General features: G+C 52.5%; 1 protein-coding gene across 5 annotated transcripts in view; it reads left to right on the forward strand.

The window, feature by feature from the left end:
* MYH14 (myosin heavy chain 14) overlaps positions 1-15,668 on the forward strand; it is an 82,419-nt gene extending 66,751 nt beyond the window's left edge. For all 5 annotated transcript variants that reach the window (XM_080827938.1, XM_080827936.1, XM_080827937.1 and 2 more), the window contains 8 exons: positions 322-483; positions 2,150-2,278; positions 2,908-2,996; positions 3,081-3,204; positions 10,004-10,212; positions 12,864-12,972; positions 14,604-14,776; positions 14,884-15,668. In XM_080827938.1, the coding sequence (XP_080684064.1) occupies positions 322-483; positions 2,150-2,278; positions 2,908-2,996; positions 3,081-3,204; positions 10,004-10,212; positions 12,864-12,972; positions 14,604-14,776; positions 14,884-15,037 (1,149 nt within the window). In that variant the 3' untranslated portion in view covers positions 15,038-15,668. The remainder of the gene's footprint in view (positions 1-321; positions 484-2,149; positions 2,279-2,907; positions 2,997-3,080; positions 3,205-10,003; positions 10,213-12,863; positions 12,973-14,603; positions 14,777-14,883) is intronic.
* The last annotated feature ends 3,312 nt before the right edge of the window (positions 15,669-18,980 follow it).

Below are 18,980 nucleotides of genomic sequence, written 5' to 3' on the forward strand. Positions count from 1 at the left end.
GGAGCTGGGTGCTGACCATGGGAGGGACCGGGCAGCTCTGAGTGTAGAAGGACCCTTCAGAGCTGTGCGGGAAGGGGCTGGCGGGGATACACATGGGAGCAGAGCAGAGGCTGGAGGAAAGGGGGAGAGGGAAAAACCCAGAGCTGGGGGCTCTGGGGACGAAGAGCTGGGATCCGTTTGGAGCGTAGAAAAGCAAGAGGGCAGGCAGAGTGGCGCTGGTGGCCTGGACAGTGGCTGGCCGGTGGACGTCTAGGTCTCTAGCATGTAGAGGGAGCCTGGGCCTCCCGTCCCTTAAGCTTGTTCGTCCCGACCTCTCCGCAGCTGAGGGATGCAGAGGTATTGCTGGACGAGGAACGCAAGCAGCGCACCCTGGCCGTGGCCGCCCGCAAGAAGCTGGAGGCGGAGCTGGAGGACTTGAGAGCCCAGAACGCCGCAGCCGCGCAGGGCAAGGAGGAGGCGGGGAAGCAGCTCCGCAAGATGCAGGTAGGGGAGGGGCTTAACACCCCCCCCAAGCGGGGCCCCATGAGCCGCCGCTTTATAAACATACATGCGTCAAAGGCTCACTTGCTTCTTTTTATATTTTTTATTGACTTTATTTAAAATCCTTAGCTTTGAAGTCCAATTTCTTCATTCTATTTAAACTTTTGAAATGGAAATGCCTTAGGGTTCCTCCCCTAATACAAAACTTATATCTGGTGGTTTAAAAAAAAAAAAAAAGTTGGTGGGACCGTGGGAGTGCCTGGATGGCGCAGTCGGTGGAGCATGGGACCCTTGATCTCAGGGTCGAAAGTTCGAGCCCCAGGTTGGGAGTAGAAATTACTTGAGAAAAAAAATTTTTTTTTTAAAGATTTTATTTATTTATTTGACAGAGATCACAAGTAGGCAGAGAAGCAGGCAGAGAGAGAGGAGGAAGCAGGCACCCTGCAGAGCAGAGAGCCCGATATGGGGCTTGATCCCGGGATCATGACCCGAGCCTAAGGCAGAAGCTTTAACCCACTGAGCCACCCAGGCGCCCCATTGAGAAAAAAATTTTAATGATAATGATGTGTCCGTGTAAAGTCTAATTTTAAAAAAAAAGTATAGAACTGGGCTGTCCAGTACGGTGGGTGCCAGCCCCATGAGGCTGTTGGGCATCTATGATGTGGTGGGACTGAAGTCCAAATTACCTGCTGGATTCTGAAGACTTAGTACAAGAAAAAAAAAAAAAGTATAATATCTCAATAATTTTTACAGTGATTATAAATAGTAATAATAATATTTTGGATATTGACTAAATAAAAATAGAGTGTTCAAACTACTTTCACCCATTTCTTTTCATCTTTCTAATCTGGCCACTAGAAAATGTAAAACAATGCATATTCTTACAGTATCTCCCCTAGGGCAGCTTTGGGATAGAAAGATCCCTCTCCAAAAAGTAAAAATTCCCCCCTAGGTCATCCCTGAGAGAGAATAGAGAACAGTGCCTGCCCTGAAAAGCTATTATTATGGAGCAAATAATAATATTCATAACAGCCATGCTAATTGTCCTGCTGGTAGTACCAAGCCCGGTGCTGTCCTCACTCTCCCCTCTACAGAGTTTTTCTTAATGGTGGTGGACGTCAGGTTTGTGCTTTTTTTCTGTTTAAGAGCCGCTGAGAAGTCTTACACTGGCACCTTTACACACTCAGTGGTGTGGCCGCATAGCAAAGTGACTAGGAGGGAAACCCTAGGGCCAGATGGCCTGGGTTCAAGTTCTGACTCTGCCATTTACCACACTTGGCTTATTGCCAAGCCTCTCTGCCTTGGTTGCTCCACTTCTACACTGGGGAGGGAGCTAGTCCCCACCAGCTGGAGCTGTGAGGATTAAGGGAGTTGGTACGTGTATATAACAGAGGCTGGCCGGGGTAGAGGTTCAGTAAGTGTGCACCAGCATTAGTATTACTAATGCAACACCCATTTCATGCTTATTTTAATTTTAAGGTGTTACTCTTTTTAAACGGGAGGTAGCTGAAGCCCAGAGAGGGGGAGGGGTTGGTCCAAGGTCACAGAGCAAGGGCCTGGGGCCGGTTGCAGAGCTTTGCTCGAGGTCCCGCAGGGCTGAGGTAAGGGTAGGGGCCTCCAGGTGAGTCACGCCCAGGCTGCGCCCGCTCACTCGCTTCGTTCCACCCAGGCCCAGATGAAGGAGCTGTGGCGGGAGGTGGAAGAGTCGCGCACTTCCCGGGAGGAAATCTTTGGCCAGAACCGGGAAAGTGAGAAGCGCCTCAAAGCGCTGGAGGCGGAGGTGCTGCGGCTGCAGGAGGTATTGCCAGGCTGGGCGTGGCCCTGGACGTGGGGTGGGCGGGGATTGGAGGCAGAGGATGGGCGGGGCCCAGAGGATGGGAGGGGGGCGGGCCCCTGGGGATTAGAGGTGGGGAGCGGGCCAAAGACTAGGCTTGAGGGCACTACTAGGGAGCCCGGGAATGGTTCTGGGTGGGGGGGATTGGAGTCAGGAAGGCTGGGGAGAGAGGACAAGGCCTGAACTAGGGCCATGGGGGTGCAGGGAGGAGACAAAGCAGAGAAAATAAAGGGTCAACATGGACAGGACTGTAAGGAGGCAGAAGAGGTAAGGAGAGACCTTGGGGGTTAGGCCCTGTGACACGGGGGCGGGGTGGGGGGATGGCTGGAGGAGCCGGTTGGAAAGGAGATGCTGAGCTCAGTGAGGCCGTGCCGAGGGGGAGGGGCTTGGGAATGGACATGAGTCAGGGGCTCCACAGAAAGATTCGAGACATCTGCCTGTAGATCGAAGTTCATTCCAAGGTTGCCCACGGATGGCGTGTTCGTGTGCACTGAAGACAAGGCCAAGAGACTTGAAGTGTGAGAGGCAAGGAGGCCGGTGCCCAAGTAGCGTCACCCCACCACTGCTGACCACTACCCCCTCTGTCATCACAGGAACTGGCCGCCTCAGATCGTGCCCGGCGGCAAATCCAGCAGGAGCGGGACGAGATGGCAGACGAGTTGGCCAATGGCAGCCTTAGCAAGTGAGTGGCCCATCGCAAAATGGGGCAGGGCAAGCTCCCTGGCACCTTGCACCCTCTCACCTTCCCTGTTCCCGTTCTCCTTAGGGCAGCCATTCTGGAAGAGAAGCGTCAGCTGGAGGGGCGCCTGGGGCAAATGGAAGAGGAGCTAGAGGAGGAGCAGAGCAACTCAGAGCTGCTCAATGATCGCTACCGCAAGCTGCTTCTGCAGGTGAGCACCGCCGCGTGCCCCCCGGACCGCCTGGGACCCCGCTGACCTGGGCCTGTAAGCTTCAGCCCTCTTATTCAACAGCTAACGCAGAAGGGAGTGTCTGGGTTGGGTTCTAATGGTTGAATAGAAGTTCTCAAGGAGGGGATAGGCATTGATGCATTCATTCAGTTGTATCTCTGAGGCTTCTCTAGGGCTGGATCCAGAGATGAATGATGTGGGTTCTCTGCCCTGCAAAGTTCTCTGGGAACATAGACATGGAACTACAGTGTCTATGGGTAGGGTGGCGTGTGTGATAATAGAAGGATCTTGGGCCCAGCAGATGGACAGAGATAGAGAGAGAATGGGGGAAGGAGGGAGAGAAATTGCTCCAAGAATCATAAGAAGGTATGCAGGAGAAGGAACATTTGGCTGAGGTTTTAAGGCATAAGTAGGAGCTAGACAGACAGAGAAAAGCATATTTTCATTTGTATATTTATTTATAAATACTGTCCGAAACTTCTGGAGGCTCAGGTCCTATTCTGGGTGGTGCTGGGGACCTGGCAGTGGATCATTCCAGGTCTCTGCCTTTAAGGACATCCTAGTCTGATGGAGGAGACGGACTATCCCCATACAGAAATCTAAATGAAAGTGGAGGCAGCACAAGACACTGTGAGAACCTAGAGGAGACTACTGACCCAGCCTGGAGGTTGGGGGCTATCAGGGAAGACTTCCTGATGGAGGAGATATCTTAAAAGATCTTGAAGGAAATTAAGAGTTTGCCAGGCAGGCAGTGGAGGGATGGGATTTCCAAAGAGAGGCCTTTGGAGATAGTGGAGATGTCTCCACTATTTCATTAATTTATTTTTTATTTGAGAGAGAGACCATGTGTATGAGAGGGAGGGCGGTGGGAAGGGGCAGAGGAAGAGGGAGAGAGAATCTCAAGCAGACTCCATGCCCAGTGTGAGGTGATCCCACAACTCTGAGATCATAACCTGAGCCAAAATCAAGAATCGACACTTGACTGACTGAACCAGCTAGGTGCCCTTATTAATTTTTAAAGACACATTTTGAGGCCTCTCAGGAACCATGCCCTGATCCTGCTGGGATGCAGAGAAGTGTTAAGACCCTAGCTTAGCCCTTGGGGAGCACCTAGACCAGTAGGAGAGGCAGTCATACTCCAGGATGATGAGTTTACTCAGAGTGAAAGCCCAGTCATATACAAGGCCCCACACTCTGCTCCCCGGCTAACTCAGACCTTACTCTAACCCTTCTTTATCCCTGGTTGACTCTGCTCCAGCCACACCAGCCTCCTCACTATTCCTTGACTCTGCGAGGTTTATTCCTACCTCAGGGCCTTTGCACTTGCTGTTCCCGCCTCCTGGGAGAGAGCTCTTATCCCAGACCATCCCATATCTCATTCCCTCAGAAGAGCCTTCCCTGACCACCCTGTGTGAAACAGCCAGCTTCTCTTCCACAATCTCCATTCTCTCTCCTTTAATCTCCTTCATATCACTTACTGCTACCTGGCACTATATTATGTATTTACCTGTTTGTCTGCTATCCATCTCCCCACCAGAATGTAAGCACCTTGAGGGGCGCCTGAGTGGCTCAGTTGGTTAAGCGTCTGACTCTTGATCTTGACTCAGTCTTGATCTTGGGGTGCTGAGTTCAAGTTGGCTCCATGCTGGGTGTGGAGGCTATTTAAAAAAAAAAAAAAAAAAAAAGAAGGAAGCATTTTAAGAGTAGGGCTTCTGTCTCTCTCTTTTTTTTTTTTTTTTTTTTTATTTGACAGACAGAGATCACAAGTAGGCAGAGAGGCAGGCAGAGAGAGAAGAGGAAGCAGGCTCCCTGTTGAGCAGAGAACCCGATGCGGGACTCGATCCCAGGACCCTGGGATCATGACCTGAGCCGAAAGCAGAGGCTTCAACCCACTGAGCCACCCAGGTTCCCCAGGGCTTCTGTCTTAATTGTGATCACTGTTCTATCTTTGGATCTAAAACAGTGCTGGGTGCTCATTATAAATGAGGTAAATAACCCGACACATGCTCTAGTGAAGGGCACTTAACCCAACCTGCATCCTTGGCTGTTAGTGGAAAGGAGGACCTCTTTAAAAAATCAAAATGGGATGGGGGGGGGCGGCCACGGCGGTGTGCCTGGGTGGCTGTCAGTTAAGTGTCTGACTCTTGGTTCAACTCAGGTCATGATCCCGGGTTCTTGGGATTGAGCCCCTTAGTTGGGTCCCTACTCGGCAGGGAGTTTGCTTCTCTCCCTCTGCCCCTACCCCCTGCTCACATGTATGCACATACGTGTGCTCCCTCTCTCTCTAAAGTACAGTAAATAAGTCTCTCGGGGCACATGGCTGGCTCAGTCATTAAGTGTCTGCCTTCAGCTCAGGTCACAATCCCAGGGGTCCTGGGATTGAGCCCCGCATTGGGCTCCCTGCTTGGCGGGAAGCCTCTTTTTCCCTCTCACACTCCCCCTGCCTGCTTCTCCCTCTCCCACTCCCCCTGCTGTGTTCTCTCTTTCACTGTGTCTCTCTCTATCAAATAAATAAATAAAATCTTAAAAAAAAAATAAGTAAGTCTTAAAAAAAAAATCAAAATGGGGGCAGAGCACCTGGGTGGCTCAGTTGGTTAAGCCTCTGACTTCAGCTCAGGTCATGATCTCAGGGTCCTGGGATCAAGCCCCACATTAGGCTCTGCACTCATCATGGAGTCTCCTCGGGACTCTCTCTCCCTCTCTTTCTGCCCCTCCCCACTTCTCTCTCTGAAGTAAATAAACAAATCTTTAAAAAAATATCAAAATGAAACTTAAAAAGAGGCAAAAAGGGAGTTACAAGAAAATAGCAAATACTGAAGACAGGCAAAGAAGATCCAACATATGGTAACAGGAGTTCCCAAAGAAGACGACCCCAGGAAGAGGAAAGAGCAAATAACCTGAGAGCATGACACAGGAACTTTCCTGAAATACTACAGTTGAAAGCTACGTACTGGAAGAGCACACTGTGTATCCACGGATACTGACCTATCAAAACTGATACCAAGGGGTGCCTGGGTGGCTCAGTCGGTTAAGCATCTGCATTTGGCTCAGATCATCATCTCAGAGTCCTGAGATCAGACCCCACATCAGGCTCCCTGTTCAACAGGGAGTCTGATTCTCCCTCTCCCTCTGCCCCTGCTGATTCTCTCTCTCTCACTCTCTCTCTCAAATAAATAAATAAAATATTTAAAAAAAAAACTGATACCAAGACAGATGCTGGTAAAACTATTGCACAAATAAGGGCAGGGGGCAGGGAGGTATCCTTAGCCATCTAGGAAAAAATGCCTGTGATCTATGAGGAAAAGAAAATTCGATTGTCGTCAGATTTTTGAGAACAAGATTTCGTGCTGCAAGAAAATGGAAGATATAGTTAAGATTCTCAGTATAAGACACGAGCCATGGATTTTTGCACCCAGCAAGACTTTCTTCCAAGTATAAAGGACACAGAAGAGGTGTTAGCTTGCAGAAGCTCAGCGGCCATGTCCCCACAAGTGATTCTTGAGGAATCTACGAGACTGGCGGTCCTCTAAGTGGCCCCAAGGCTGGCAGCATCAGCGTCACCTGAGAACTTGCTGGAAATGGAAGTTCTTAGGCCTCGGCCAAGCCCGAGTGAGGGAGGTATGCCAGAGGTGGGGCCCAGCAATCTGTTTTAAGAAGCCCAGTGGGTTCTGACGCATGCCGCCTCTGAGAGCCAGGTCCGGGTGACCGGAATCATTAGAGAGACAGCAGCGTGAGGGCGTAATGAGCGACCAGTTTGCTCATTGTCCTAAGACTCAGTGAGGGATGAAAAGGAATAAGGAAGGTAACAGCTGTCTGCTCAGCTGTGTGTAGTGCAATTATTTTTAAATTAAGAGAATGGACAAATATGTAAAAAAAAAAAAAAACCAAAACCCTGTATTACTAGATAGTAACTATATTGGTAGGGACAGTATTCACGTCGTGTTTCTGAGACCCTCACGTGTGCAACGTGGGACAAAGTCAATGAGTAAAGATGGCATCTTCACATCCCGTTGCCGCCTGTGTCCGTAAGCGCATAAGCCCCTAAATGTAGGTGGGTCATGAGGAGAGGCTTAATTAAAATCAAACAAAACTCCGTGGTTCTGAATTGGACTTGGGCATGTTCATGTGAACTTGTGAGGTATTTCGTAGAGAACCATCCTATCTCTGTCTCCTCAAAAAGCCTGAGAACAGTAACCAGTCCAGTAGCCGTGAGCATCCCCGGTACCCAAGTTTGCCGTCCAGAAATGCCAAATCCCACTAAATGAGACTGCAGCTTCTTTTTTTTTTTTTTAAGATTTTATTTATTTATTTGACAGGCAGATCACAAGTAGGCAGAGAGGCAGGCAGAGAGAGAGAGAGAGAGAGAAGGAGGCAGGCTTCCCACTGAGCAGAGAGCCCGATGCGGGGCTCGATCCCAGGACCCTGGGATCATGACCCGAGTCGGAGGCAGAGGCCCCAACCCACTGAGCCACCCAGGCGCCCCTGAGACTGCAGCTTCTTTACAAATGGCTGATTCCAGATCTGAAACAGGAAACAAACAAGAGGAGACTGGGGCGTTCTGGTCATACCTCACCTTAGTCTGCTCAGGCTGCCGTGACAAAATACCATGGCGACAGTGGGGGGCTCACACAACAGACAGTTCTCTCTCACAGTTCTGGAGGCTGGGAGTCTAAGATCAAGGTGCCAATGAGGTAGATTTTATTCTGAGGTCTCATCTGTTGGCTTGGAGGCAGCCACCATATGTGGGGAGAACTCTCTCTTGAGGCTCCTTATAAGGGCACAGATGCCATCATGGGGGTCCCACCGTCGTGGCCTCATCGAACCCTAACTGCCGTCCAAAGGCCCCATAACAAGATCCCACCACATTTCACAAGATCACCACATTGTGGGTTAGGACTTCAATGTAGGAATTTTGCAGGGACACGAGCATTCAGTCCACAACATACCAGTTACCGAGGGAGCTAGCATACATTTTTTTTAAAGATCTTATTTATTTATTTATTTATTTATTTGAATGGAAGGGGAGAGTACAAGCAGGGGGAGCAGCAGAGGCAGAAGGAGAAGCAGGCTCTCTGCTGAGCAAAGAGCCCGATGCAGGACTCAATCCCAGGACTCTGAGATCATGACCTGAGCTGAAAGCAGACACTTAACCAACTGAGCAACCCCGGCGCCCCGGGAGCTGGCATACTTACGTCAAAAAGCACCTAGACGTCAACCAGGAGAGGCTCCTGTTGGCCCCAAATGCAGCAGTTAGAACTTCTACAAGGATAATAATCACAACTGCTTTAAATGGATCCGGTCTGTTTAAATCCATGAGTTCAGTGATTTTCTTTCAGTACTCATTAGTCACTATATCGGTCTCCTAGGGTACTCATAACAAGGTCCCCCAAACCAGGTAGCTTTAAAACAACAGCAACCTAGGGGCACTGGGTGACTCAGCAGGGTAAGCGTCCGACTCTTGATCTCGGCTCAGGTCTTGATCTCAGGATTGTGAGTTCAAGCTCCACGCTGGGCATGGAGCCTGCTTAAAAAAATAAAGAAAGTGTATTCATATTGGTTTTTTTTTAAAGAAACATACACCAAAGTTCTAAATGGGCAAGATGGAACTGTAGGATCTATGCCTTCATCTTGGAGGGATAAAACTCGAAAGAGGAGCAAAGAAGTGGTGACCATGACAATCAGGACAGTGTGCTATTTGGTGGGGAATGGAGGGGTTGGCCTTAGGGTGGTCAGGTGCAGGGCCTTGTGAAGCGGCACCATTCTATTTCTTCACCTGGGTGTTTGCCTTTCGACGTCTGATGTCATGGACTTGATCAGTTTCTGACTTTCTGTATTACAGTTTCATTTTCCAACAAAAAGTTTAAAAAAAAAAAAAAGAGCATATGCTAATCACTGTGTCGATGTGTTCCTGTGAGAGCCCAGTGAAATAAAGTATGAATCAGCCTGAACCTGACTCACTTCCTTAGCCCCGGCAAGGACCTCAGTCAGAGTACGAGCTGAATAAATCAACAGGAACTATTATTAGGGGTGCGTTTACACATTCTCAATGTAGTAGCTGCTGTTTGTTGAGCTGGTATATATATTTTTTTAAGATTTTATTTATTTATTTGAGAGAGAGAGAATGAGCAGTGGGGAGGGGCTGAGGGAGAGAGAAAGAGAAGCAGGCTTCCTGCTGAGCAGGTATTCCCATGGGGGCTGATCCCAGGACCCGGAGATCATGACCTGAGTGGAAAGCAGACGCTGAACCGACTGAGCCACCCAGGCGCCCCGAGCTGGCATTTCTTAAAATGACCCTGCACATCACCCATATCAGAACCATCTGAGGTGCTTGTTGAAAATGCAGATTCATGGACTCTCCTCTGCCCCCCAACCCCGGATCAGCCGGAAGCAGAATTTCTGGGGGGAGGAACCCTACAGTCTGCATCTTTTTCTTAAGCTCCCCACATGATCCCAGTGCAAACAGAAGTGTGATAACCCTTTGAATGGACTCATTCACAGTCAGAGGTAGAATTTATAGCATTTAAACAAGTTTGTGATAGTCCTGTGGACTTATTAAAATATAGCAGAAAGCTATCGGAAAGGTGAAAACCCGGGGCTGGCACTGTTGTTGGCGGCTAAGACAATCAGGGAAAATACATGCTGGTGTTTATTGAGTATCTAGTATGTCCCAGGCTCCGTGCTACCTTTGTCAACTCACTTAATTGTGGGAGGTGCCTGAATTTACCTACCATCTTCCCTCTGAGACTCTCCCATGATGGTTCTGCTTTTCCCACTGCTACAGGTGGAATCACTGACTACAGAGCTGTCAGCTGAGCGAAGTTTCTCGGCCAAGGCGGAGAGCGGACGACAGCAGCTGGAGCGGCAGATGCAGGAGCTCCGGGGGCGCCTAGGTGAGGAGGACGCTGGGGCCCGGGCCCGCCAGAAGATGATCATTGCGGCCCTTGAGTCTAAGCTGGCCCAGGCTGAGGAGCAGCTGGAGCAGGAGAGCAGGTAGGTGGGAGAGGGGGGCACAGCTGGAGGGTGGTCCCCACCTTCTGATCAAGGAGATGAAGGGGAGCCGTGTTACAAGCCCCTGGTTTAGAAACATCCTAAAGATGTCATAATATTAATGATTGCTGATTGCCTCTATTATTTAAGATACTTGGGGCTACAAGTAACTGTACTCCCACTAAGAATAAGATTTAAACAGTAATGTAGGGGCGCTTGGATGGCTCAGTCAATTGAGCATCTGACCTTTGGCTTTGGCTCAGGTCATGGTCTCAGAGTCATGGGATCGAGCCCTGTGTTGGACTCCACACTCTCCCTCTGTTCCTCCCTGCTCCCACACAGTCTCTCTCTAAAGTAAAAAAAAATCTTCAAACAGTAATGTAGCAGTTAGCTCTAGCTGCATAACAAACAAGCCTAAAGTTGAGTGGCTTCAAACAACACCCATTTCTTACTGCCCACGAGTCTTTGGCTGGCTGATAGGTTCTGCTGATCCGAGGGTGGGAGCTTCATTCTTGTGTCCGTGCCTGAGTCAGCTAGATGGATGCTGATCTTGGCTGGGCTCCCGTTTGCTTAATGCCTTGCCTGGGACAGTGAGCCTCACTCTTCCCTGCTCCAGACTGGCCCAGGATTGTTCACATGGCAGAGTCCAGGTTCCAAGGGTGAGGGAAAGTATTAAAGGTTTCTTGGGGCCTAGACTTGGAACTGGTACAATGTTACTTCTGCTGCATCCTCCTGTCACTAGCTCGGATTTAAGGGACTGGTGAAGTAGATTCTGTCTCTTGGTGTGAGAAGCTGCGAAATCCTATTGCAAAGGCTGTGGGTAGAGGAAGAAGTGAGAATTGAGGCCATTTCTGTCCTAGACAGAGCAGCGGCCTTGGGGACACGTATGGGAAACATCAAGGTGTTTGGAGGAGGGTGACTGGTCCTGAGAGCCTGTGACTCAGGAGAGGGATGGGAGGCAAGAGCCTTGAATGCCAGGCTGAAGAACTCTGTCTTGGGAAGATGGAAAGCCATGGATATCTGTGAGCCGGAGGGGGTGGGGGTAGGGTCAGTGCTGGGTGTCAAAAGTCCTCCTGGGGATCAAGTTGGGAGCAGACTGGAGGACAGAGACTGGGAGCTGGGAGGCTAGAGAGGAGGCTGGGTGATGGTGGCAGAAAATGAGGCCTAAGCTGAGGCTAGAGAGTGAGGGTAGACATGAGGGGATGAAAAAGGGAGAGGCAGAGGCAGAAGGGATGGAGCTGGGGGCTGACAGGCTGTTGTGGGTGTAGGGAGAAGAGGACAGGGTTAGTGGTTATGTCCCAGTGACTGGGGGAATATTGGGGAAACAAGTTGAGTTCACTGGGGCGTATGATAAACGTGAGGTCTCAAGGACAGGCAACGGGAACCAGCCCCAGAGGGTCATGGGAGAAGGTGTTGTCATCCCAGGGCCCAGCCAAGGGCCCAGGGGCTCACAGGAGATGTAGTTTGGGGTCTCTGGGGAGGCCTTCCGGAGGCAGATGGATATACCACTCTGAGCTCTTTCCCCTCCCCCATTATACAGATGGAGAAACTGAGGCTCAGAGGGTGTTAATGACCTACTCAAAGTCACCCTGGGAGCAAGGAGTGGCTGGGGGATCTGTAGTTGAAGGAGCCTCCCCCACTGCATCCCTTTCCACAGCTTGAGCCCTCCCACTCCCCTAGCCCCATGTCTGCCTCTCAGCCCATCTGAGGCTGCCGAGAACCACCCATCACTAGGGGCCCATCACATGGACTTCACCCTGGGTGTGATGGTCCTTGCAGGAAAGGATAGAGGAGCCAGGGCCATGGATGGGGAAATTTGGGAGAAGGGAGGGAATGGCTTTGAGGGGGCAGGAGGTGGGGATGGCTCTGGTGTCTGCTCTGCAGATCTAGGGGGAGCACAGGGGAGAAGGAACTAGTTGGGGAGAAGGTGCTGAGCCTGGCGGGGAATACGAGGGATGTGTGGGGTGTGTGGGGTCTGGTGGACGGCTGAGGCTGGGGGCCTACCTGGCTGGAGCCCAGAAAACAGATTTAGCAGATGGGTGTGGAGATCTGGGGTGCTGATGAGCTTGTCCAGGGGAAGCATGTGTGTGAGAGGGAAGAAGCAGCCAGGGTGGCTGATGGGGATGCTCTGGGCTTCCAGAGTGTCCCCCACACACTTGTGGACAGTGGAGAAGGGAGTTGAGAGAGAAGGGACAGGCCAGGTCAGGCGGGAGAGCACAGCCTTGAGCTGGGGGCTTGGGCTGGAGGACAGAGAGGAGGGAACAGGACAGAGTCCAGGGGACATCAGGACAGGGTGAGCATGCAGCAAGGAAGGAAGGGGCAAAGATAATGCCCTAGATCTGACCTGGGGACTGGTGGTCAGTGAGGCAGTTCTCTGAGAGGAGGACTGGGGTGCACAGTGGGGTACGGGAATTGGTGTAGACATGAGCCACTTTCAGGAACATTGAGCACCTTGGTACAAGTCAAGGACTAGATGCCGTGCAGTCAGGAGCCTGGGAGCCATGTCTGGCCTGCATAAACTGTGGGAACCACTGGGGGTGGGAAAGAGGGAAGAGGCCACTCCAAAAACAGGACAGCAGCCCCTGGTCAAGGCTGAGGGGACAGAAGCCCACATGAGCACCTCTCCTCATTGCCTCCTTCACACCCCTCTCCAGGGAGCGCATCCTCTCCGGCAAGCTGGTGCGCAGGGCTGAGAAGCGCCTGAAGGAGGTGGTGCTCCAGGTGGAGGAGGAGCGGAGGGTGGCTGACCAGCTCCGGGACCAGGTGAGCCGCTGATGTCTCTGGGGAGCAGTGGGGGGATGGTCTCCACTGACAGAGATGTAGCCCATGCTATCTGGATGCAGTGAGTTCCCATCGTGAGAGGCCACGGGTGACCACCATCCTGGGGCTTGGTGCATCAGTGGAGAGCTGGCATCGGTGACTTTGAGATCTGTCCATTGTGGGATCGAGGACAGGTCCTGGTGGGGAGCTGAGACAGCCAGGGAGAAGGAAGAACTGAAACCCTACCCAGAGGCTAGGCCGGGGCTAAAATCACAATGTGTAATGTTTACAGAATGCCTACTATGGGCCAGGCACTGTGCGAAAGACATTAGGTGTAGTACATTCAGTTCTTATCAGAACCCTACAAGGCAAGTACTATCCTTTTCCCTCTTATTTGGGTGATAAAAATGAGGCAGAAAGAGGTGAAGTAACTTGTTCAAATTACTTAGCTCATAAGAGATGGTATCTGGGTTCAAACCCCAGGACTCCGACAGCAGAGTCTCTCTGCTCTTATTTATTTATTGAGCAGCAAGTGTGCCCCAAGTACTGTGCCACGTGGTTTAAAAAACCAAAAAACAAAAACATGTTTGCATTCTCTTACCAGCCCCAACGCACAGGTGGGAGAACGGGAACTTCAAAAGGGGACACAGTTTATACCAAAGTCACACAGTTAGTAGAGACAGAGCCTGCATCAGATCCCGGGACTCCAACTCTATAGACTGCATCACTGTGGCCTTAAAAGCTCCGCTACCGCTTATTTGCCAGCATCCCATGATTATCCGGCACCCACCACTGTTAGTTGGCATTGGAGATGTGGCTGTGAGCAAAACCGAGAAGGTCCCCCATTCATGGAGCTCACATTTGTAGCATAAGGAAAGAAAGACACAAACCTATAAACAAGGAAAGATGAGGACAGATTGTGACAGGGGCTATGGAGGAACAGGAGAATGAAGAGAAAAGGAGAGGTGGAGGATTAGGGAATACTCCCTAGATTGGGGGTGAGGGGGTGGGGTCAGGAAGGCCTCTCTAAGGAGGTGACATATGAATTGAGAACTGAAAGGAGAGAAAGAGCCAGGCAGGGGGAACAGCAGGTGCAAAGGCCCTGGGGTGTGGAAATAAGTCTGGTGAGTTTGGAGCAAAAAGCAGAGCAGTGTGGCTGGAGAGAAGAATGGGGAGGGAAAGTTGAGTGATAAGAAATGAGGCCAGAGGGGTTGGTGGGAGGCAGATAACGTGTGCCCCCTCCCCGGAGACGGAGATGGCAGGGTTTGGGGAGGGTCTTGGTGAAGATGGTCTCGCCAGTGGGTTTATGGAAAGAAGACCCCGCAGGACCTGGAATGCCAGACTGAGGGGCTGACACTTTGTCTCAGTGCCACTGGGAAGCCATGGGAGGGCTTTCAGCAGAGGAGAGATGGGGTCAGCTCTGGGCATAGAAAGACCCCTCTGAGGCCAAGTAGGGGATAGCCTCACATTTGCAGCTGGAGTGGAGGTTGGCAAGAGGATCTAGAACAAAGCATGAACAGAAGGCAAGGCACAGGGTATGGGGCAGGGGGCAGGAGGGTTGGGGTTCTGGGGGCCCAAGAGAGTGGGTGAGGACAGCACCCAGAGACACAACCCGGTCCTCTGCTCCCACCAAGCTGGAGAAGGGCAACCTTCGGGTGAAGCAGCTGAAGCGGCAGCTGGAGGAGGCAGAGGAGGAGGCATCCCGGGCTCAGTCAGTCCGCCGGAGGCTGCAGCATGAGCTGGAGGATGTCACAGAGGCCTCGGAGTCCATGAACCGGGAGCTGAACACACTGAGGAACCGGCTCCGGTAGGGCCAGCTGCGCATGCGCACCCTCTCTCCATAAGCCCCGCCCCCCAGCTCTCTCTGCCCGTCTCCTTTAACCTCTGTCTCTTGGTCTTCCCTCCTCCCTGCAGACGTGGCCCCCTCACCTTCACCACCCGCACCGTGCGCCAGGTCTTCCGACTGGAGGAGGGCGTGGTCTCGGAAGAGGAGGCCGAGGAGGCAGAGCCGGGGGCTGGGCCGGCACCACCAGAGCCTGATGGGCCGCCCGTGTCCCAGCCCCAATGACCCCACCCTGTTCCCAGCCATGGCCCCTCCCTCCCTGGCCCCTGGCCCCTGGAGGCCCCAGTCCCAGGAACTCTCCCTCCGACCTCCAGCTTCTTGCACTTTGGAAATGGTGCCACCCTCTGGCACTACAGCACTTAACCAACCCACTGCCGGGGACGGGTGCTGCGACCTCCTGTAAACCCCTAAACACAGAGGAGCTGGCGAGCAGGGAGACGAGGACTGGGGCTTTCGCTGGGGAAGAAATCCAGGTGTAGTTGGCAAGCTGTGGTCCCAAAGGGCTTCCCTCCATCCTTAAGTTGTTAATGATCTTTATTAGCAAGGGAGCATGGCTCCCATTCCTCTCCCCTCACCCCCATTTCTTCCTCTCGCTCCACTTAGCCACTGATCCCTGAACATCTGAGCGACAACAGCCCGAGCCCCAGGTCTCCACCAGCCTTTGTCCCTTGCAGAGGGGCGGCATAAGGGGACCCCTCTACCCCCGTGCTCCGCCCTCCCTTCTGATTGCTCTTGTGTGATCACAGTTCGGTTGGATTTTCCTACAGGGCCTGGAGGAGGCTCCCATAGCCTCTCAGCGTCCAGGCTGTCGCAGAAATAAACTCCAGCCCCACCCTTGGGGCTGTGTGTGTTCCTCCATGGGGATCTCTGATGGGGCAGCAGGTGGGGCAGTCTGCTGGTTCGAATCACAGCTGGCCAGTGTTGGGAGCTGCCGGGGTACCTGGCATTTAATGTGAAAAAACTCATTTCAGCCTCCTTTCCACATATTCCCTTCATTATAGGTGGGGAAACTGAGGCTGAACTGTCCCTTGCTCCAAGACTCCCAGTAAGTGGCAGAAGGGATGCTGCACTCTGGCTGACCCTTTGCAAAACAGCGACAGAGTGACCGTTGAGCCACCTTTTGGATGGCGATCCTTTGTTTAGCTGAACATGGGCTAAACGTGGGCCGCTCCTCTCAGCCTTCAGCACAACCCCTAGAGGTAGGGATTCCATTGCTTTCCAGCACCTAGAATAGTGCCTGGCACGTAGTTGGAATTCGTGTATTTGCTGAATGAATAGATCACCGCTTCCTGCCCTATTAGAGTGGTGGAAACAAGCCCAGAGAGGTTGAGACTTTTCCAAGAACACACAGCTACTAAGAAGCTGAACCCACACAGTCTGCCCACAGGCTTCGGAGTGGGCAATGTGGAGCATGTGGCCCTCGGGCCCTGACCTCCTGTTGGAGACCCAGCTCCCCTCCTCTCCTGGGGTCATCACCCTGACATCAGAGCTCCTATTACCAGATGCCCTCACAGTTTCAAGTTGGGGTGTGGATCCCCATCTTTACCATCAGGGAAACTGAGGCAGTCACTTCTTACCCCCTCCCCCACACCATCCCCTAGAAAAGTCACAAGGTGAGAGCCTGCGATCAAGGGGATATCTGGACCCCCCCCCAAAGCACACAGTCTTGCTACTTTAATATGACCCCTGCTTTTGAAGACCCAACTCCTCTGTTCCCAAAACCCCTCAAGCCGGCCCGGATCAGACCTCCCCAGCAAACAGGATGCAATTTTTAAATGAAAAGGAAACTTTTATTTTGGTGGGAAGTAAGAGGGTGGGTGGGAAGGGGGCATGACACTTTTTTCTTTAGGGAGGGCAGGTGACATGCGGCAGCTTCTGCATTGGGCGGTTCATGCACCCAGGGTGGGCGTGGGGGAGACTTGGGGGAGGGGCCATGCCGACCCCTCCCTCCCTGCCCTGGGGGTGGGCTGAGAAGACCCGCCATTAGCACCAGAGTTGGACGATTTGCAGACCTCCCCTCCCCACACTGACTCCGGACACCCGCCCCCATCCCTGAGAGCGCCCCCTCGCCACTCCTCCCACCTCCCACTTCGACAGGCCAGGCCCGCCCCGCCCACATTTGAGTGAGAGAGTCTTATTGCTGTGTGTGTGATGGGGAGGAGGAGCCGCTGAACTCAGGGAGACCCCCCGCCGTTCCTTCCTCCCCAATCGCCCCGCCCCCCGCCCCGTGTCCGTGCGTTCCCGGAGCGCAGGAGGGGCGCGACATGCGTGTGGGGAGCGCGTCATGCAGCGCATGCGTGTAGTTGCAGGCACCCTGGCGGCCGAGGAGAAAAGGGGAGCGGGACTCGGAAGTTGTCCCTTTAGCTCTCTCTTCCTCCCCGAATCCCACACTGTTGACTTGGGGGATGGGGACGGTGGTGAAGGACGAGAGTCACATTTTGTAAAAGTTTATGATCGTGATTATTTTCAAAAGCTGAACTAAAAAGCTGGGTACGTGTGGCAGATTGGCGAGCAGGGGGAGACGTTGGGAAGAGGTCTGTACCCTTTGGAAAAGATCCTCACCCCCTTTCCCTGCGCTGTTTGGCTTCCGTGAGGGTCATGGGAATCTGGGGGCTATTTTTTTTTTTAAGAAGTTAAACCCTTTGGCAATATAACCAGTCCCCACCCCCATACCCTGGTGTCTGGAGCCCCTAGCCCTTTGCCTTACCCCACCCCGCTCCCACCAGAACCTGCCCCACCCCTCACCCCTGATTCGCCAGGGTTTAGGGTCCGAGGGAAGGATGGGGGGACTCAAAATGCCCCTTGCATAGGAATCGTTGCATCAAGAATCGTGCTCAGTGACACCCCCCAACCCTCGGGTGGGGTGGGGGGGCTCCTGAGGCCGTGGGAGCAGAGGGAGGGAGGTTGCTAATTCCGTGGGCCTCCAGCTCCAAAAGGGGTGGTCCCCTCTAAGGATTCTGGGACCGTGTGGTCTCTGGGCTTGGGGAGGTAGCGCATCCTTGAGCCAGGATGGGATATGAAAAATGATCTTCCGCCCATGAGCATGGCAGGATGAGGAATGCCGGGGAAGGGTGGGCCGGGATTCCAGCCCCCGTAGGTTTGTCGTTTCCCAAGCTTCTGATGTCCGGTGTCCCTTGACGGAACTGCTGCGAGTGGAAACACTTTACCCTAAATAAACGGTGTCCGGGCCAGGCAGCAGTATCCGGACTTACCGGCTTCTTTGGAAGATGCCGTAAAAGACAACACTTTTTAGATTAAGTGTCCTTGTACTGCCTAAAACTTTAGCACATCACCAGGGGTCCAAATATAGCCCTCTGGGAAACACTGATGTCCATGAAGAGGGTCCCTTTTGGGCACCATGTAAGGGGAGGGGCTCTTGGAAGAGGCAGGCCTAGGCATAAGAAAGGGGATGCCCAGGGGAAGGTCTGGTTCCCTGGAATTGCAGACAGGTTGAGCCTATCTTGGAAATTCTAGCATCAGGAGAACCTGAGGTGGATGTCGGATGTCAGAGATTTGGGGATATCTGGGTGGGGGGGAGGCCTGAGGATTTGGGGGTGTCCAAGAAATGTCCAAGTGTGGGAAGGATTTGGAGCATCCCAAAGGCTGAAAGTGAGCTGAGGTTCGAGGTGCTGGGATGCAGTCCAGGCAATGGGTGGGGTGGGGCTTGGGTGGGGGGGCAGCATCTGTATGCAGAGTTTAAGTCCCAGGACCCTGTGGGGGTTTAGGGGATGCGGGGTGCCAGGGTTGGTCTCAGGAATTCTGGGTACAGGTCTCATGTCCTGGGAATTTGAAGGGGGTATTGGGGAATTTTGTGTGCTAGGGCCAGATCATCCCAGAAATTCTGAGATGGGAGTTCTGAGTCCATGCAGCAAGAATAGAGGCGAGCAGATCCCTTGGGGGAGGGTTGGGATGGGGAGGGAGAATTGGGGAGAGATGACAGGATCACATTCACCAGGGGTCCTCCTAAAGGCTGAGGGAGCAGCTGTCCACAGCACACGCCCCACACCTCTGCTTCTACCATCTGAGCTCAGCTCATTTTGGGGGCTCGAGTGACTGTTACTCCTTCCCCCACATTGTTGCTAATATATATATATGTATATATATCACAGCAATGTGATGGGTTGCCCTCCTGGGGTGAAGGGCAGGAGGCCAGGAAACCCTCCTGCGG

This window comes from Martes martes, assembly GCF_963455335.1.
Source record: "Martes martes genome assembly, chromosome: 17".
NCBI lineage: Eukaryota > Metazoa > Chordata > Mammalia > Carnivora > Mustelidae > Martes > Martes martes.